The sequence below is a fragment of the Phycodurus eques genome, chromosome 23 (genome assembly GCF_024500275.1).
Source record: "Phycodurus eques isolate BA_2022a chromosome 23, UOR_Pequ_1.1, whole genome shotgun sequence".
Classification (NCBI taxonomy): Eukaryota; Metazoa; Chordata; class Actinopteri; order Syngnathiformes; family Syngnathidae; genus Phycodurus; species Phycodurus eques.
The window spans coordinates 4256039-4271905 of NC_084547.1; the positions used below are offsets into that span (position 1 = coordinate 4256039).

The 15867-nt window shown below is 44.9% G+C and overlaps 1 protein-coding gene across 3 annotated transcripts in view; it reads right to left on the bottom strand.

Annotated features, from left to right (window-relative positions):
* The window catches only part of pcdh7b (protocadherin 7b), an 88893-nt gene that overhangs the window by 35419 nt on the left and 37607 nt on the right, over positions 1–15867 (bottom strand). The window contains exon 3 of one of the 3 annotated variants that reach the window (XM_061669471.1): positions 5914–6133. The exons of 1 other annotated variant lie outside the window; for it this stretch is intronic. In XM_061669471.1, coding sequence (XP_061525455.1) covers positions 5914–6133 — 220 coding nt within the window. The remainder of the gene's footprint in view (positions 1–5913; positions 6134–15867) is intronic. One more of the 3 variants, XM_061669472.1, reaches the window with a different exon arrangement.

The window sequence follows — 15867 nt, forward strand, 5'->3', positions numbered from 1 at the left end:
ACATATGCACAGCCAGGACACAATTAGCTATTCAAAGCAATGACAACTACCACGTTGCCAGTTTTACATCTTATTCACATTCCCCTCACAACACAAAAAGAACGCTACACCTGTTATGCGTGTTATAGCCGCGGCGATGCTAGCAGCAGAAAAAGCGGACGGCAATTGTTTGAATCCGAGCCAGACTTTCGCTTCACTGCACGTAAACATGACTGCAGGCCCTCATTAAAAACACAATCATGTCTCTGCGCCGTCATGACAAGCGGTTTTGTATGTGCCTGCGTGTGTGTGTGTGTGTGTGTGTGTGTGTGTGCGTGCGTGTGTGTGTGAGAGTGAGTTGTCGCAACTCAAAAATCACTGGCCAATTGAACACATTTCATATTCAAAACAAAGGCGCTCTCCAAACGGCCATAAAAGTTAATAAATGCTTCTCTCGCTTCCTATTTCGTTTGGTTTCTTGTCTCCAACTTGGTGGAGGTAATCATTGCTTTTTCTTGGAAAATTCACTCAAATTTCATTTCAGATTTACGCCAAAATTCCTCTATGTGTCGCGGGGAATGATAATTAGAATAAAAACATAGTTTCATCATAAAAACAAATCTAATAAAATAAGTATACATTATGAAAATGTAATTATAAATAAGTAAAGTCTGTTAAAATTGAATGAATTATGTCTCATATTTGTAAAATAGAAACATTAAATATAAATAGTAAAAAACATACGATATACAATATTTTGACTTGAAATAATGAAATACAGATAAATAGTACAAATCTGAACTGAATCATGAAAATAAAAATTCAGTTATATAGATATATGAAAATATAATAGTTAATAAAAGCAAAAATAAGATAAAAAATTTGCAACAATTATTACATTGTTACATGTTGTTATATATTATATACATCTTATGTACATATCGTGTATGGACACAATAATTCATAATACAAAAATAGTTTTCGGTATTATTATGAATAGTATTATTTAATTTTTTGCATTTTTATTTACTATTATTATTATTGGTGACAAAACCGCATTGTCCCGTGTGCATATTACTCTCTGTTATAAACCTTGATGAGACGTTACTCTGCTTTCCCAAATCCTGGCTCACTTCCCAAGAGTCGCATCTTTTCCTCCAGGTTGAACTTGCGTGAAGGGAATTCGGGGGTCGCACAACGGGGGCTTTATGGCTCACTCATGCGCTCGCGTGCGGAGGCGGTGAGGAGGAAGTCGGACCTTTGGATGCCACACAAGGGGATGATTTGAATACCTGCCTGCTCCAACCGAGCCGTGATCAATCACTTCTCTGTCAGCCGCCACTCCCCGCTGCCGTCTTATCCAATGATTTCCCGCCCCCCCCCCCCTTTTTTTTTTTTAACCATTAATTAAGTTCTTCCTTCTCTAGCACCTGGGCCTCTCCCGCCTCCCCACTGTTCCATCTGCTTTCCGAGCTTCTGTTCTGCCGCGTTAGTCATTCGCTCGGCGGCCGTCTCGTCGCCGTCGGCTCCCTCGCTCCGCGTTATCTCACCGGGTCCTCTTGTTCTGCCTATCTCGCTCGCCGTCTCCTCGCCTGAGGGGGATATCACGGAAAGAAATAGGGGCGGCGAGGAGCAGGTGATGGATGGGAGCCACGCGTGGTATAAGAATCTACAGACGCTAAAAAAGGGGAAAAAAGTGCTGAATAGAGCCACCCTGACCCATTGTGTATTTAACCAAACCACATAACCTTGTCTTAGAAAGTCTGCGCGCTTAATGCGAAATGCCATAGACAGGCTAACAAGACTAGCGTTGATATTGAGTTATATCTCCTTTTAAAAAAAAAAAAAAAAAAAATTTAATATTGCGTTAGCCAAAGCTCGCTCGAAATACAAAGCTAAAAATGGACACATTTCCCGGCGCTGAGAATGATACACACAACGAGTGTTGTAGTTTGTCCTGTTTCCATCCTGATTGGCGTTTTTGGATTCTGGCGTTTTAATTTATGTGCGCACATGGGCTGTGACCTTTGGGAGGAGGATGGATAATGCGAATGCCTTCTGCCTTCCTTCACCGCCACCGCACACGCGCACACCATCCCTCCATCACGTATGGGGAAATCAACCTTAAGACCAGCGCTATTGCCGCTCCCGCTCTTGAAATATGAATGGTTTTAATTAAACACCCTTACGTTGCCATCTGGCCCCACGATAGGGCCTGCCTCGTTAACATACGCATACTCAAGATGTGCGCGTTACTAACCGGGCTCCGGAAATTGTGAGACACAACGATGATGATGTAGCGAGGAAAGCTCACACTGCAAAAAACAAAAATTCCGACCAAGATTCAATATCTCAAATCAAGGGAAGGTGTGCTTCTTCTTTGCCAAAATATTTTTTTCTCACCTGCAAGTTTTTGTGTCAGAGCATTTCAAATGCTTGAAGCATTTTTCCTCAAAAATGCTAATAGCCTATTGTAACTTATTGAGATTTTGCTACTGGTTATGAATACATTTAGCTTTAAAAGGCGTAGTTAGGTGTATAGTGAATACAAAAGTTTAAGATCTCATTCTCACTATGTTGACTTGTTTTAAGAAGTCTTGCCAAGTCAAACCTTCCTGTTCTATCGGCAGACAATGTTGCTTAAATTGGGTTTTACACGCCTCATTTCATTACTTTTTTTTCCTTGTTTTTAAAGCCAGTTTTAGTGCAGTGCCTCGCCGCATCCCACAGATGGCGCTGCTATGAAAACGCAGTCTTAGCCATTTGTGTTCACGTCACAACTCCCGTGAAACACTACAAATTCCCCACGTCTGTTCTATCCATTGTCTAACGAACAACTGCGAAGTTTGTAATCTCCCACTTAGGGAAACGTTTGCTCCCTTGTCTGGCAGCCAGTGCAAAAGAGTGTGGGAGGCGTGCTTGGACGAGTCATTACTCTTTTTAGAGGCTGCCATATATTTGTACTCTTCATCCGTCTCGGCAGTCGAATGAACTCTGTGATGTCCGGGCCGGTAAAAGGTTGTTCTATCTGCAAGTGTTCATCCTTAAGGTTCCGCCTCAGCTCGCCGGAGTGTTTTAACGATTTTCTGCCTCCCAGCAACTCGCTTTGCCTGCAAAGTTGTCAGAAAACATAGATGGGCAACCGCCTTCCCCGAGTGGTAAATTTTGTCAAAACAAGCTAAGCTAAAGGGTAACGTGGATTGCATTGCCACATCTGTGTGAGTCTTACTGACCTTGAGTGAAGTAACCGGTAGCGTTGGTGGGAGAAAGTCTCATGTGCAAGTTAGAAGTCTCAAGTGTTAACCTTCAAGTTTCGGAGCAAGTCCAAAGATACTGTGGCAAAAATCAAGCAGGACAAGTAGAGTCCCTGCTAAATTTCAAATAAGTCAAGTTATGACTCGGGTTAAGCACGTCATCAGTCAAGTCACAATCTTTCTCAGTTTGCTACATTGATTCTTAAATGGTTCCAAATCTAGTCTCTATTTTCTATTACTCTGTCTTCTTAATTTAACGCATGAACAGCATTAAACTTAATGTTTGACCAGCTATCGGTTGGCTAAACTCTGAAGTTATTGTAGCTTTCCTGTCTTTGTGGATTTCTTTGTAACAGATAAGGTTAGATGACGTTGTTGTCGCCTAACTTTAAATTGCAAACATGGCCTGTTGCCTTTCTCTTTTCCCTGATTTGATCTAAAACCTAATCCTTGAATTCAAATTTCATAATCTCCAGAGTTGCCGCTAAAGTACGCCTTTCATGACGTGGCCTCTGCCCTCCGTGCCACAAAATACTTGGCAGATTTTGGTGAGCACTACACAAGGAAATAGCTTTTCTTTCAGAAACAAAACAAACGGCATTATCTTTTATCTAAAAATCGAGTCTCAAGTCGAGTCTTTAAGTTTTAGCCAAGCAAGTCCCAAGTTATAAACTTAATTTCTGATCCGAGTCGAGTCCCCCTCTGACATATAGCACCGAGATTTGACATTGCACTCCTCGCTTGGGATGATGCGAGAGCAAGTTGTTTATTTGGAGATGAAGTCCAAGAGGTTGGGAAAAAGCCATCGCCACCCCTTCGAACGCCGCGGTGATCAATAGAAGGGCACGAGGCGCGTCGCCTGAAGAGTTTAATTGGCTGTTTGACTCTGAACCCTCGCCATTTATGAATATCTGATAGGATGTGGGGGTGAGCTCATGAATAGGTGAAGGGGCCCAGCTGTGCATCATGATGAAGAAGGCAGCAACATTCCAGATGCCGTACTCTGAACGCACCCCGTTTTTAAGATGCGCTGTCAACTGGAATTTCTCGACACTCCCGAGCCCAACCTCAGTGAAGGCGGAACATGTCGGTGTGGAGTCTGAAGCAAAACGTGGGTGGGAGGCAGAACGTACGCGCTGAGAGGCAACAGTCGAGTTCATCACTGGGGAACGACCAAGTTCAAGCTGAAAGATATATGAGGCTTATCTTTGGCATAGAAACAATGATCGAGGACCTAATTAGTATAGTTAGCCCTGCCCCCAGGCAGAGGCTTGAGCAGTTAGCCAATATTTGCCCTAACCTTTGATAACTGCATTTATTTTGCACTTAGGTGTTTAAGTGATGCCCTCTTAAGGAGCGGCCACACATAAGTGAATGAAGAAAGGTCTTCGTCAAGGACGCATTAGCTACGTTTTAAGTGCTTGGATCGCAGCACCGGGAACAAATTATATCCCACCTTATTCGTGGAGTGAAAAGTGCTTCATGTCAGAAGATTTGTATTCATTTATTTTTTTAAGCATCCACAAAATAGCCCAAGCTGACCATGCCACAATCTGCTATCAGTCTATTTTGAGGACAGCTGCTCATATGATGTCGGACTTCTGTTTGCGTTGCCCGAGTCCCCGTGCGCCAAGACCGTTAATCCAGTTCTCTTGATTACTCATATTTGTCCTAAAATGCTTTTTTTGGGAAAATGATTACTGCCATTAACCTCATAAAGTCCGGTATCAGGTAATTCCCCTAAAACCTTAACTCGGTCTGAGGCTTGATTCCGGCTTTGATAAAAGATGTGTGCCTTGTCAAAATGCCAGTAGTTGTTAAGAAGTATGAGTGTCACACATTCACTGTCTGATTCATGCCAACTCACTCACTCACAGTCTCACGCATAGGCTGTCGTTTTTACACAGCAGGTCTATCCCACGTTTAGAGAAATATTAGCTCTTTCATGTGGGCCTCGAGGCAAGCACACAGCAACTGCCAACACAGCTTCTTACCCATTCAAGTAGGGTATTAGCCCCCTGTGGTTGCTCCCCCTTCACTTTATATCGAAGACAAGGCAAGATAGAGTGCAGAGATGCAGTTCTGGGAATCATCCAAAGCAGCCTCCAATAAAAACGGGGAAGGTTGGTCTGAAAGTTTTGTTTTTTTGGTCATAGATCTCTGCGGTGGTGGTTAGCACATCTGCCTCACAGTTCCTAGGTTCAGGGCTCGAATCTTGACTTCAGCCTTCCTGTGTGTGAGGTTGCACATTCTCCCCGTGCTTGCCTGGGTTGTCTCCGGGTACTGCGGCTTGCTCCCACACTCCAAAAACATGCATGTCAGGTTAGATGAAGACTGACTTGTCGATAGGTGTGTGAATGGTTGTTTGCTAATGTGTGACTGGCGGACAGTCCAGGGTCTTCCCCCGCCTCTCGCCCCAAAGTCACCGCAACACTGAGGACCAATGCTATATTGAAGATGAATGGATGGATGGATAAATGGATGGTTGAAGTTCTGTTGTATGCATGTTAACACATTGCTACAAATCCCCTATCCTGTTGCAGAAATTTTGTTTTTTAAAACCCAAGACAACTTTACACGGTTGTGACTACCTGCCATCCTGCTTGAACGCTCTGGGCGGTATGTGCGTGTATGTGTTCCTTCTAGCTTAGCTCTCTCTCCTTTCAGTGTTTGCCCCTACCATTTTCCATGTGCTCTGCCTCACCGACACTGCCATCCGGCGTGGTCCTCTCGTAGCTGTCCTCGGGCAGCGGCAGGGCACCCAGTCGGGGCCCCGACGAACTCTTGCTGCTCGGCGTCTCGGACTCGTCCAGGCCGCTGTCGTAGCAGCTCTGCAGCGATCCCTGCTGGTGAGGGTCCTGGGGCTGGCTCACCACCGAGAAGGTCACTCGGCGAAACGGCTACAAGAGAAACCAAATGGCCGGGGGTCACTATAAAAGGGACGCTTAGAAGGAGTTCTGTCCTCAGATTTTTAGAGAAGAGAGTTCAGGGAAGAAACAAAGCAGGCAGGCGTAAGAAGGCTTTTTGGGAAGATTCCAAAGAAATTCAAAGGTGTTTGCCAGGCATTACAGTGAGGCTAAAGCTAGCTACTATACAGTGACGCCTCACATATTCGCAGTTCAGCATTCGCAACGTCTCCTATTTGCTGATAAATATTGTTCGGAACCTATCTTCTGTTATTCACTGAAAAACTTGCGGATTAATTGTTTTTGGGCTCAGGCCAAAGCGATGAAAGTATTACTTTGCTGCCATCTTGTGCCACCTTGGTCCTGCTGTTGTTGTCAGATTTAATTTACTCATGGTGTTGTTTTTTCCCCATCTGGTTTGAGAAGCCCTGTTTTCCTTTTATCCTTAAATGCGCATTGTGTGAGGGAATAGTCGAAGTGAAAATGAAAGTTTGTTTTCACTTCCGATGCAGCTACTAAGAACCCCTGTCGTTTAATTTGCCGTAACAATTTGCTTGTATTCCCTTCCCTTTTTTATTGTATGTAAATAGCAAAAGGTAAGTTTTTGACATTGACAATTTGAGTAAACTTCTCGTCTGCACATTTGTTTGCCCGTATCACATCAGTTTGTGCTAGCTTGTTTTTAAGCTAGTGTGCTAGCTAATACCATTGATGATCTTCATGTGAAAGGTCGTTTGTTTGTTGAATTATCGAACTACTGAATAGTTATTTGACATGGTTTCATGGTTGTGTACATGCTAGATGCATGCTTTGCTCATTATTCTTTGTCTACACTGTTGTAGATAATTGTAAGTCCATCAATCAAAATGGATTCTTTCGGCAAATACAAACCCTTTTAAACAGAAGATGGGGCTTTAATTGCTCTGATTCCCCTATCCCCTGTAAATAGCAGGAGTTCGCTGTCATGGCAACCAATGAACAAGACTAAATGTTCTCCTACAGTGGTTTCCAGCAACATTCATTACTTTTAACACCCACAAATGCATCGATAGGACTCTGCAGACCAGACCTGTAAACATGGCGGCCCCTCAGCCTTCGTGCTAGCCCGCAGGGGAAAGAATGTTCTCGCTTTTTTATTGAAGGAGGACTGCGAGTGAACGAGGGCCGCACGAGTCAAGCAGCAGTCTGCAGCTTGTGCAGAGGTAAAGATAAGAGCATTCCCATCCGGCGGAGCCTCTGCCAGAGGAGCCGCTGTCGATACGCGTTGCTTGATCGAAGGCGTTATTGAGCAGTGTCAGTGAGTTAAGCAGTGAGAGCATTTCATTAAAGTAGAAGCCTCTTTCTTTCACTCCACCCCCACCGTCTCGGTGGCTCTCCCTCACCGCCTCTCGAGCTCTCAATCCCTGTCGGAGTGCCGCAAAGTGGTAACGGCAGAAAGCTAAAGATTCAGCGCAGGCATTGCCGTGATCATAAATAAATAGCTACAAATGGCCAATGCGGTTTGTTAATTAGATGGGCGGTTTAGCCATTTATTTCCCGAGACGGCAAAAGTACTCGCGCTTTGTGCTTAAGTAGAAATACAGGTGTATAAAAATATCTTTGGTAAAAACAGAATTACTGATTCGACGCCTTTAGTAAAGGTACAAAAGTATGAACTCTAAAATGAAGATGAATAAATAATAAAACATCTCTGCACACATGATGGTTTCCCTCTTTTATTAACTTTTATAGTTCTTGTACTGAAGAGAAAATAAAGCCAGCGTGAGCTCAGGCTTTTATGCGATCAAAACATGTTCCAGCATTGCTAATGTTGTCAAGAAAACGCTTAATTAGCTCATAACGACAGGAAAAAAAATAAGCCTCACTTTTATGTGTTTGTTCAGATTCAAAAGAAAACATGTTAGCGTTAGAAGCTGGTGGTTTTAAGGCTTGCACCAGATACAACGCATTCACCACAATTCTTAGCGCTAACAACATCAAACAATTCTCTCCAATAAGGCCGTGGATGGGCAATGTCTGGCTCTTCCGAATCTGTTGCACCGTCCCGTGCGAATGTGGTTGTGACGCATTCAGTCGAACTCCCAATGGAACACTTTCACCGTTGTCCAATAATAATAATAATAATTTAAAAAAACCCACCATGTACAGGTTTAGGATTCCCACCGTTATCACCATTTTGCTTGACTTAACTCGCACTCGTAAATCTAAAATTCGTTTTGGTCGACATGGGTCAATGTCAGAATGGATCAAATGTGACCCCAAACGGTATGTTTGCCTATTGTACACGCCTGTGGTAGCATATTTTGACCATATTTAATTCTGTGCTTGTTGTTTGAGCAGACGCAGGTGTGTATGTCACCGATCGGTGTATCTTGATGACGCATCCCAGTTGGCCGAAGAAAAATCTGAATTGTCACTTAAACCGGTGCAGCCCTTAACAATTCAGAATCTTTGCCCGGATTTCCCCACGAAGCATTGCTGTCTGAATGTGAAGGTTCATTTAGTTACTTCCATGTAGTTCGCTTTGTCTGGCTGACTGGCTCACACGGCAATGCTGGCAATAAATCGTGTTTCCGTGGAATTACAATCAACACTCGACAAATGAATCGCTATAAATATTCATGCAGATCTCACTCGGATAGCCAAACATTTGCTGTGTAATTAAAACTGTGGACCCAGAAGGAAAACGGCTCAGTGAGTAGAACTACACTTGAGTCGATGTTAAGATGTTAAATGTTGGTTTGTTTATGCACCCAAACACGTTTTTTTTTTTTTTTTGTGAGAGGTGTTTGTGCATTTGTCTAGCGGAGAGCCGCACTCTGGGAAAACAGTTTTCTCTGTGACACCAATGCAATGAATGTAGCCTAATGAATTGGAAACACTCGGGCAAGGAAAGGGGAAAATTTGTTTGGGGAAATGAAGCTAGGGGAAATACGTTATTCACCTGAACTTTTTCTTTTATTCGCCGCGCAGTGAGATGGTGGGTGAAAGCTAATTTCCTTCCAGAGCGGCTACGGAGTTCACGCCAGGATTGCCACGGGCTCTGGATCGGAATCTGCTGTAAGCACCATCTGCACCCGTGACCTTTGTAGCTTTCATTTCTCAAACGTTTCGGTCCAATAAACATCTCGTCCTCGTCCCCCCAACCCCCCAAGTTAAAAGTCAAGATAGTGGGGTTAGTGGCACGTCGGCAATTTGCTGTAACCTGCATTTTCGCCTCTGAAAACATGCTGCAAAAGCCCTGTCTAAATAGGAAAATAGTTCTTGTGATGTAAGTATCAAAGGAGTATGTTGACGTGGTACATCTCGAATGAAAGACTTTTTTTCCAGGAAGGATCTTAGTTTTGTCTGGGCTTTTTGTAGAAGTTAGGTTCTCCATCACATTTGCAAATACACATGCGCGTCCACTGCATTTCCCTTGACCGACGAATTCAATTTGTTCTGTGACCATGTTCGTAACGAACTCCAATCACTCATTAACATTCCCCATTGAAATGAATAAAAATCCCGTTCATCCGTTCCAATCCCAAAAACAAAACAAACCAAAAATAATACTCACTTTCTTCGGAGCCATTGCAAAAAAATAAGAATATTAGTCAAAATACGGAAACTTATGGTGGTCGGATGTTGTGAAGTTAGCTACCGCCGTCTTGTGGCCGAGTGTCTGAAGCTGAGTTGTAAGTAAAAAATGTCATATCTCGAAAAACAGGTCAAGGTACCACTGTATTAATCGAGGCAATTTTAATAATTTTTTAGGGGGCGTGTCAATTGCTTATGGTATTTTGCTAGTTGCGGCCGGCTTCGGGCCATATATCCGTAATTACCCGCAAATAGCATGGAATTACTCAAGAACTCGGAGTTTTATGCCAAAACATGGTGTTCCTCCTTTGCCTTTTTTTTTTTTTTTTTTTTTTTTTTTTTGCAGTGAAGTAGCTAATAACATACTGTCTGTCAGTGTTACGGTGGAAATGGCGGCGGCGACACGGACTTGACCCCCTCTGAGTAGATGCGGGGCCCGAAAGGGCCCCGTGCATTTGTTAAGGCTGACCAACTACATGCCCTCCTTCCACCTCCCGGCCTTAAAGTGCACCCGTCTGCCAATCAAGTCCAGCGAGGGAAGCACTCTCACACAAAAGCGCAAACACACAACCCGTCCAGCTTGTAAAAGGAAAATCTTTTATTTCCAACCATTACTTTAGATGGTGTTTTACTCGGCCGACCGAGGGGAAAGCTAATAAAAGTCCTCGTGACAAATCACTTTGAGAGACAAGTTTATTTATGCTAATGGTCATTCTGGAAGTGGTGCACTGTGGTTTTGTGGATATTGCCTGCCCCTGACTGGATTTGTCGTCTTTGAATGCAGAGATGAGGAAAAAGATCCAAACCTCATCGAGTTTCTCTGCTTGTGTGCTGAAACGCGCACACAATCACGCACGAAGTGCACGGCTTAACCCCTCGCCGTGCCCGGCCGGCCCGAGGGTAGCGTGGCTTTTAATGTATGACTTTCATTACAAGTTCACACTCGTTTCCTTTATGGTTACCAGATGCCGGGACCTCTCGGAGGGGGCCGGCTTTCGGCAGCCTCTGGGGGGCAAGAGGTAAGCGGGGTGGGGTGCGTTCCTGTGATTGAAAGTCTGCTGTGACAACCACGGGCGACTGAGCAAAGATGCCATCTGTCCAGATGAACAATGCAAACAAAGCCACAGGTAGATTTGAAGGCTCAACCCGGCATATTTCCTGTCTGGGAGGGGAAAGAAAACATGCGGCTTTTCTGACTCAAGTGTGAAACGAGCCAAGGAAAACACAACGCAGCATTCGCGCCGATAAAGTGCGAGCTCTCGGATTTGATTTTCATTTCCTTCACCCCTGAACTAAACACTGTCAGCAAAACCCTTCACAAATGGTTAGCTCATTGTTTGGAATTAGTGGTACACTTGCAGCTTATTTCGAGTCAAGCAATCGGCGGTGGTGTGTAACTCCAGCTGTAAATACCTTTAGCAGACGTAGGGAGACGGAAGAAATGACTCAAAATTTTAGTTGAGTGAAAAATCGGTAATCGAGTCTGAAATTAAGAAGCCTCGTTTCATTTTTAATGGACGAGCAGACGGAGGGCCAAGACACGAAAAGAGTGCCAAGTATATCCACATGACATCAGTCAACATGGAATCCCAATAGTGACTGGTAAACCCTGCTGCAATTCCACATGTGCGAATTCCAACAATCATCAGAATGCAGTCGGGTGATCGATGAGACAGATGCCCTCAAGGTGAATGTCCAAGGGGATCATCAATTGCAACCTGATCAGGGTGCGTTCAGGTTCTATCCGGCTACAGCTCTGTTTATTACAGGTTGGCTTAAAAAGACAGTCGTGATATTGTTTCAAAAAAAAAAAAAAAAGAAAAAGGTCTATTGTGGATGGGCTCTTCGGTGACCGAGGGAATTTGAATAAGGGTGAGTCTCTGGAATGTTGGCAATAAATACTGCAGCTTCCTCAGAACAAACTCCCGCGGAGTCAAAGGTTTCACATTGTAGTTTGACTGATTGCTTCGCCCGAACGCCGCCCACCCTCCGTCAAGCTCCGGTGCTCTTCTCCGCTTCCTTCCCCGTCTCCTCGGTGCGCCGACAACTCCGCCTCTGCACGCGCATTCCTCCCACAAGGAAAGGCAGGATGAGATGAAATTGCAAAAAACACACCCAAGACTCCTGGAAAAACAACTTTTGTGAGTTCAGCTTTTAATTCAAGAATAAAAAGGAAAAAAAAATTATGCCTTGCTCGACAGAGTCACAAAAAGTACATCATTCGGTGTCCTTTTCCTCAGCCGGGCGGACAAGGACACCCACAGTTTCTGTTCTTTTGCAGACACCAAAACACACTGACAAATAATAGATTGATGTAGCAACTGCGGAAAGGCTATCACCAAGAAATCTGCAGTGCTTGCTCAATTGCAGTGCATAGATTATCTTTTTCATGTCTGTGTTAAGTGGCTGTTGTTGCAAGTTGAACACTCGGCTGTATTAAATCTTTACACGACCATTGTTGCCTTAGTTTGACAGAGCACCGAGCGCAACTGAAACTTCTGTGCTTTCTACGGTCAAGGCTACGACGTACACTGGGGTCTCGAGGCACGAAGCGACTTGATTAGAATCCATTTTTAGTCTTCCCAGGACCCTCTTTGGATGGCAAAGGGGGGAGTGGGTATTGAAGGGGAAAGACGGATTCCAAAGTTGAGAATAAAAGGGAAATGTTTTTTTTCCCCCTCCATCCGTGTCCCCCTTCAAGTCTTTTCTTTCCCCACTGTGTTTGGAATGTCTTTGGAAGAGTGCCATGGTTACGCTTTTCATATTAGCATGCACAGGGCGTACACCGCCGCGGAGGCGAGTGGGGTGAGCAGGGACAGAAAAAGAAAAGATCACACGGTTACTTTCTTAAAGTCTGCGCTAAACTTTTAATTGCTCTTCAAGAGGCGGATTAGGTCACTGGTGTAACAGAGATACGATTCTTAAGGGATGCATTTGAACAACACCGCAAGCTTAGCCCAGGGTGTTTATTCGTTTGCTTTGGAACGGGTGTGGGGGTCGGTTGGATTGGTTGAGGGATCCGGTGCTGTTGGAGTCCTCAAACTGACCCTTGGGGGTGTCCTGTTGTTTTTACACAGACTGCAGTCACCAAGCAAAAAGCCTCTGTTGCGTTTCTACTCATTGCCTGGTGGTCTTTGCGCAGCACAGGCAGCTTGCGGCTCCTCGGCGTGTATTCCAGCGGTGGGGGACTCGATACACACGACTTGACTCGAGTCAGACTTAAATCGTCAATTTTACAACTTGGGACTCGCTTTGCGAACATTTGAAGACTTGAGGCTTGCAGTCGTGGCTGAAAACATTTTCCCTCTGAGGTGACACTGTTTTTAGCCAGCACTGTATGACTTGCACACGCCATCGCTCATATTTCTTTCACAAATCGATACTATTGGTCACTCCCATGTGGTCATGTGGTGTTGAAAACGGCTCTATTGGATTCTTTCGTCTCGAAATTCTCGTAACTCCACTTGTTCTGTGGGAGCATTGTATTAAAAACAAGATTGAAAACAGTAAGAAAGAAGTGGACCTCGTATAGCTACACGCGCTTGCCGTTGTCATCTCACCGTGTCAGCCGGGCATCGGCTCCGACACACTGGCACAAGGGGGGCTACACAGGTGTCATGTTCGCGGATCCGTCACCGCGTTTGACCAGTGTACTGTCAGGTCGCGACGAGCCCGCGGCCGCCCACGTCAGCTTGTTGTGACACGGCTCTGGTTGTCAACATGACATTTGGCCTGGATTTGATGCAAAGTGGCCCGATGCCACATTTTCCATATTTGATGTCACAAATGTGAGACGGAGAGGCTAACTTGTTTTGCTACATTGAACATTTTGATGCTGAATCAACACTAGCACAGAAATATGAACTGTCGGAGATAAGAAGGGGACCGTGTAAATCAGTTGTGGGTGAACTTTGATGCTAAAATTACATTTTAAAAAAAAAAAAAAATAATTGAATAAACCCATTTTAATTGACCAATTTTAGGAAAAAAAATTCTAAATTAACGCATCATATATTACTGGACTCTTGATGATGTAAATGCTCGGTGAGCCGGATTAAAAAAAACGAGACGGACCTTGTTTGCCATACTTTGCCCCCCTCCCCGCACACACTGTGGATGAACAACAACTCCTCAGTCATCTCAGAATCGGGGCTGCTATCCAATAGGAAACGAAGACGGATTGGCGTAGGATGGAGCGTGCATTCAACTCATCTTAAAAAAAACGCCCATTATTCCCTCGCGCCATCATTTCCTTTGCCAAGTGTCCTTATCGTAACACACACACACTTGCGTAACAGCTTCTTATGATGCACACAATGATGAAAACAAATGATTAAAATCAGTGTTTCCTCCAACCTTTATTAAGATGAGGCACATATTTTATATAAGAAAAATCTCACAGCATACCACCAAACAAAAAATGGCACGGAAAGTCCATCCAATCAATTTACTCGCTCATAGACTTAGTGAGATGACTTTTCCGGCTGATGTAAAACACAATTACTCCTACTTACATGTTTGACGGGCCACCAAAGTTTTTCATTGATTTATTTTTTTTCTACCCCCGGTGCCACATTTCTCCCCGTCGTGTCCCGCCATCCCTCCATCCGCATTCATCATCACATCTCGGGGGGGGGGGGCCTTATCTCTCAGCTTCCTGTCACTCTCGCCCCAGCCTCGCTATCCTCGGCGAGATCAGGCAAGGTCAAACCTCCCCACCGCTTGATGGATGAAAATGGAGTTAAGATGAAAGCGCGCTGTTCGATGATGAAGATATGCGTCGGGAGATTAAGACGCAGCGGGGAGCTGCTGACGTGCCGACCAAATGAATACGCAAATTTTTTTGTTTGGCTCAAAAAAAAAAAACTTATTTTAGCACATCTGTCGGCATGACAACGCTATGATACAAGCGGCAACAAGCATAATGCAGAAGATCAGTTGTTGTTTTTTGGGGGGGGCGTGTTCCAGAAGACGGGCGAAAAATGGATAAAGGGCATCAAAGACGCAGTCTATCAAGCCGTCACATCAGCGTGCGATGATGGTGATATGCGAGCTAATCCTCATGTAGAACGGTCCTCCCCTCAGAGGCACTGAGCTCCCAGTTCCGCTCGACTCCTACCCACCGACTTGTGGAAAAAAAGAAAACGGCGTTCTTAAGCTTTCATTTTTCGGCTTCGGCCTTATTAGTTTCTGATTATTTGGTTTCTGATTACTCACTTGTTGACTGGCCGGCCATTTTGGGGCCCGCTTAATGGGAGATCGGAGGCGTCGGCGTCGAGTTGTTTTGGTCCCTCGCCGCGTGGCCGCTCTCGCCGCTTTGCAGGGGCCACGGAACGCAATTAGCGGTGACACTAGTTTATTCCCGCCTGTCGTTCCGCACAATAAATCTAAATAATAATGCCGTGGGATTGCAAAAACACACGAACGCGGTTTTGTTGCAAGTTGTCACTGAATAGCGCCGAGGGGGAAAATCTCTCTCTCGTAAAGCCCGGCCGAGATGGAATAAATAATGTCCGTCCGTTTCCGATAGCCGCTCGTCTACGTGCTAAGCGCAGAATAAAGAGTAGTAGATTCACCTAATGTGAGGTTATGAGAAGCCAACCCCTCATAATGAGCGTACACCTGTGTCTGCGCATCGGGAGCACTTTTTCCTCATGTGCATGCGCGGCCATCGCCTTACCAACAGCTGCTATCCGAGGAATGCTCGATTCATCAGCGAAGGTGAGCGGGCCACCAGATGGAACAGCTCCGGTTCCGCAAACTCGCCCTCTTCCCCAAACCAACCCCCCCCACCAGCTCTGTCGAACAGGCCCCCCTCCTGTGAGCCATCGCAGGTGGCTGCACCTCAACTGTCAGCGGGCCGCTCCGTTCACTGCTACAGCGAACCCATCTCCTACCCACGGTTCGCCTTTTTGCGTCCGTCCCCCCCCTCTTTTTGGAACCTATCCTCAGCTCTTTGCTGAAAAACAGCCAAAAGTCCTTTTGGGCCACGAATGGGGGTTAAAAAAAACAAACAAATAAAAATCAATAAAGTACAGCAGTAACTGAACAAACTAGTTCATTGCGCTTGCGTTCGCAACCTTGAATCTATCGATTACGTGGACATTAATTGAGGATCCCCTGTAATTTCTTTACTAGCTCACCCACCA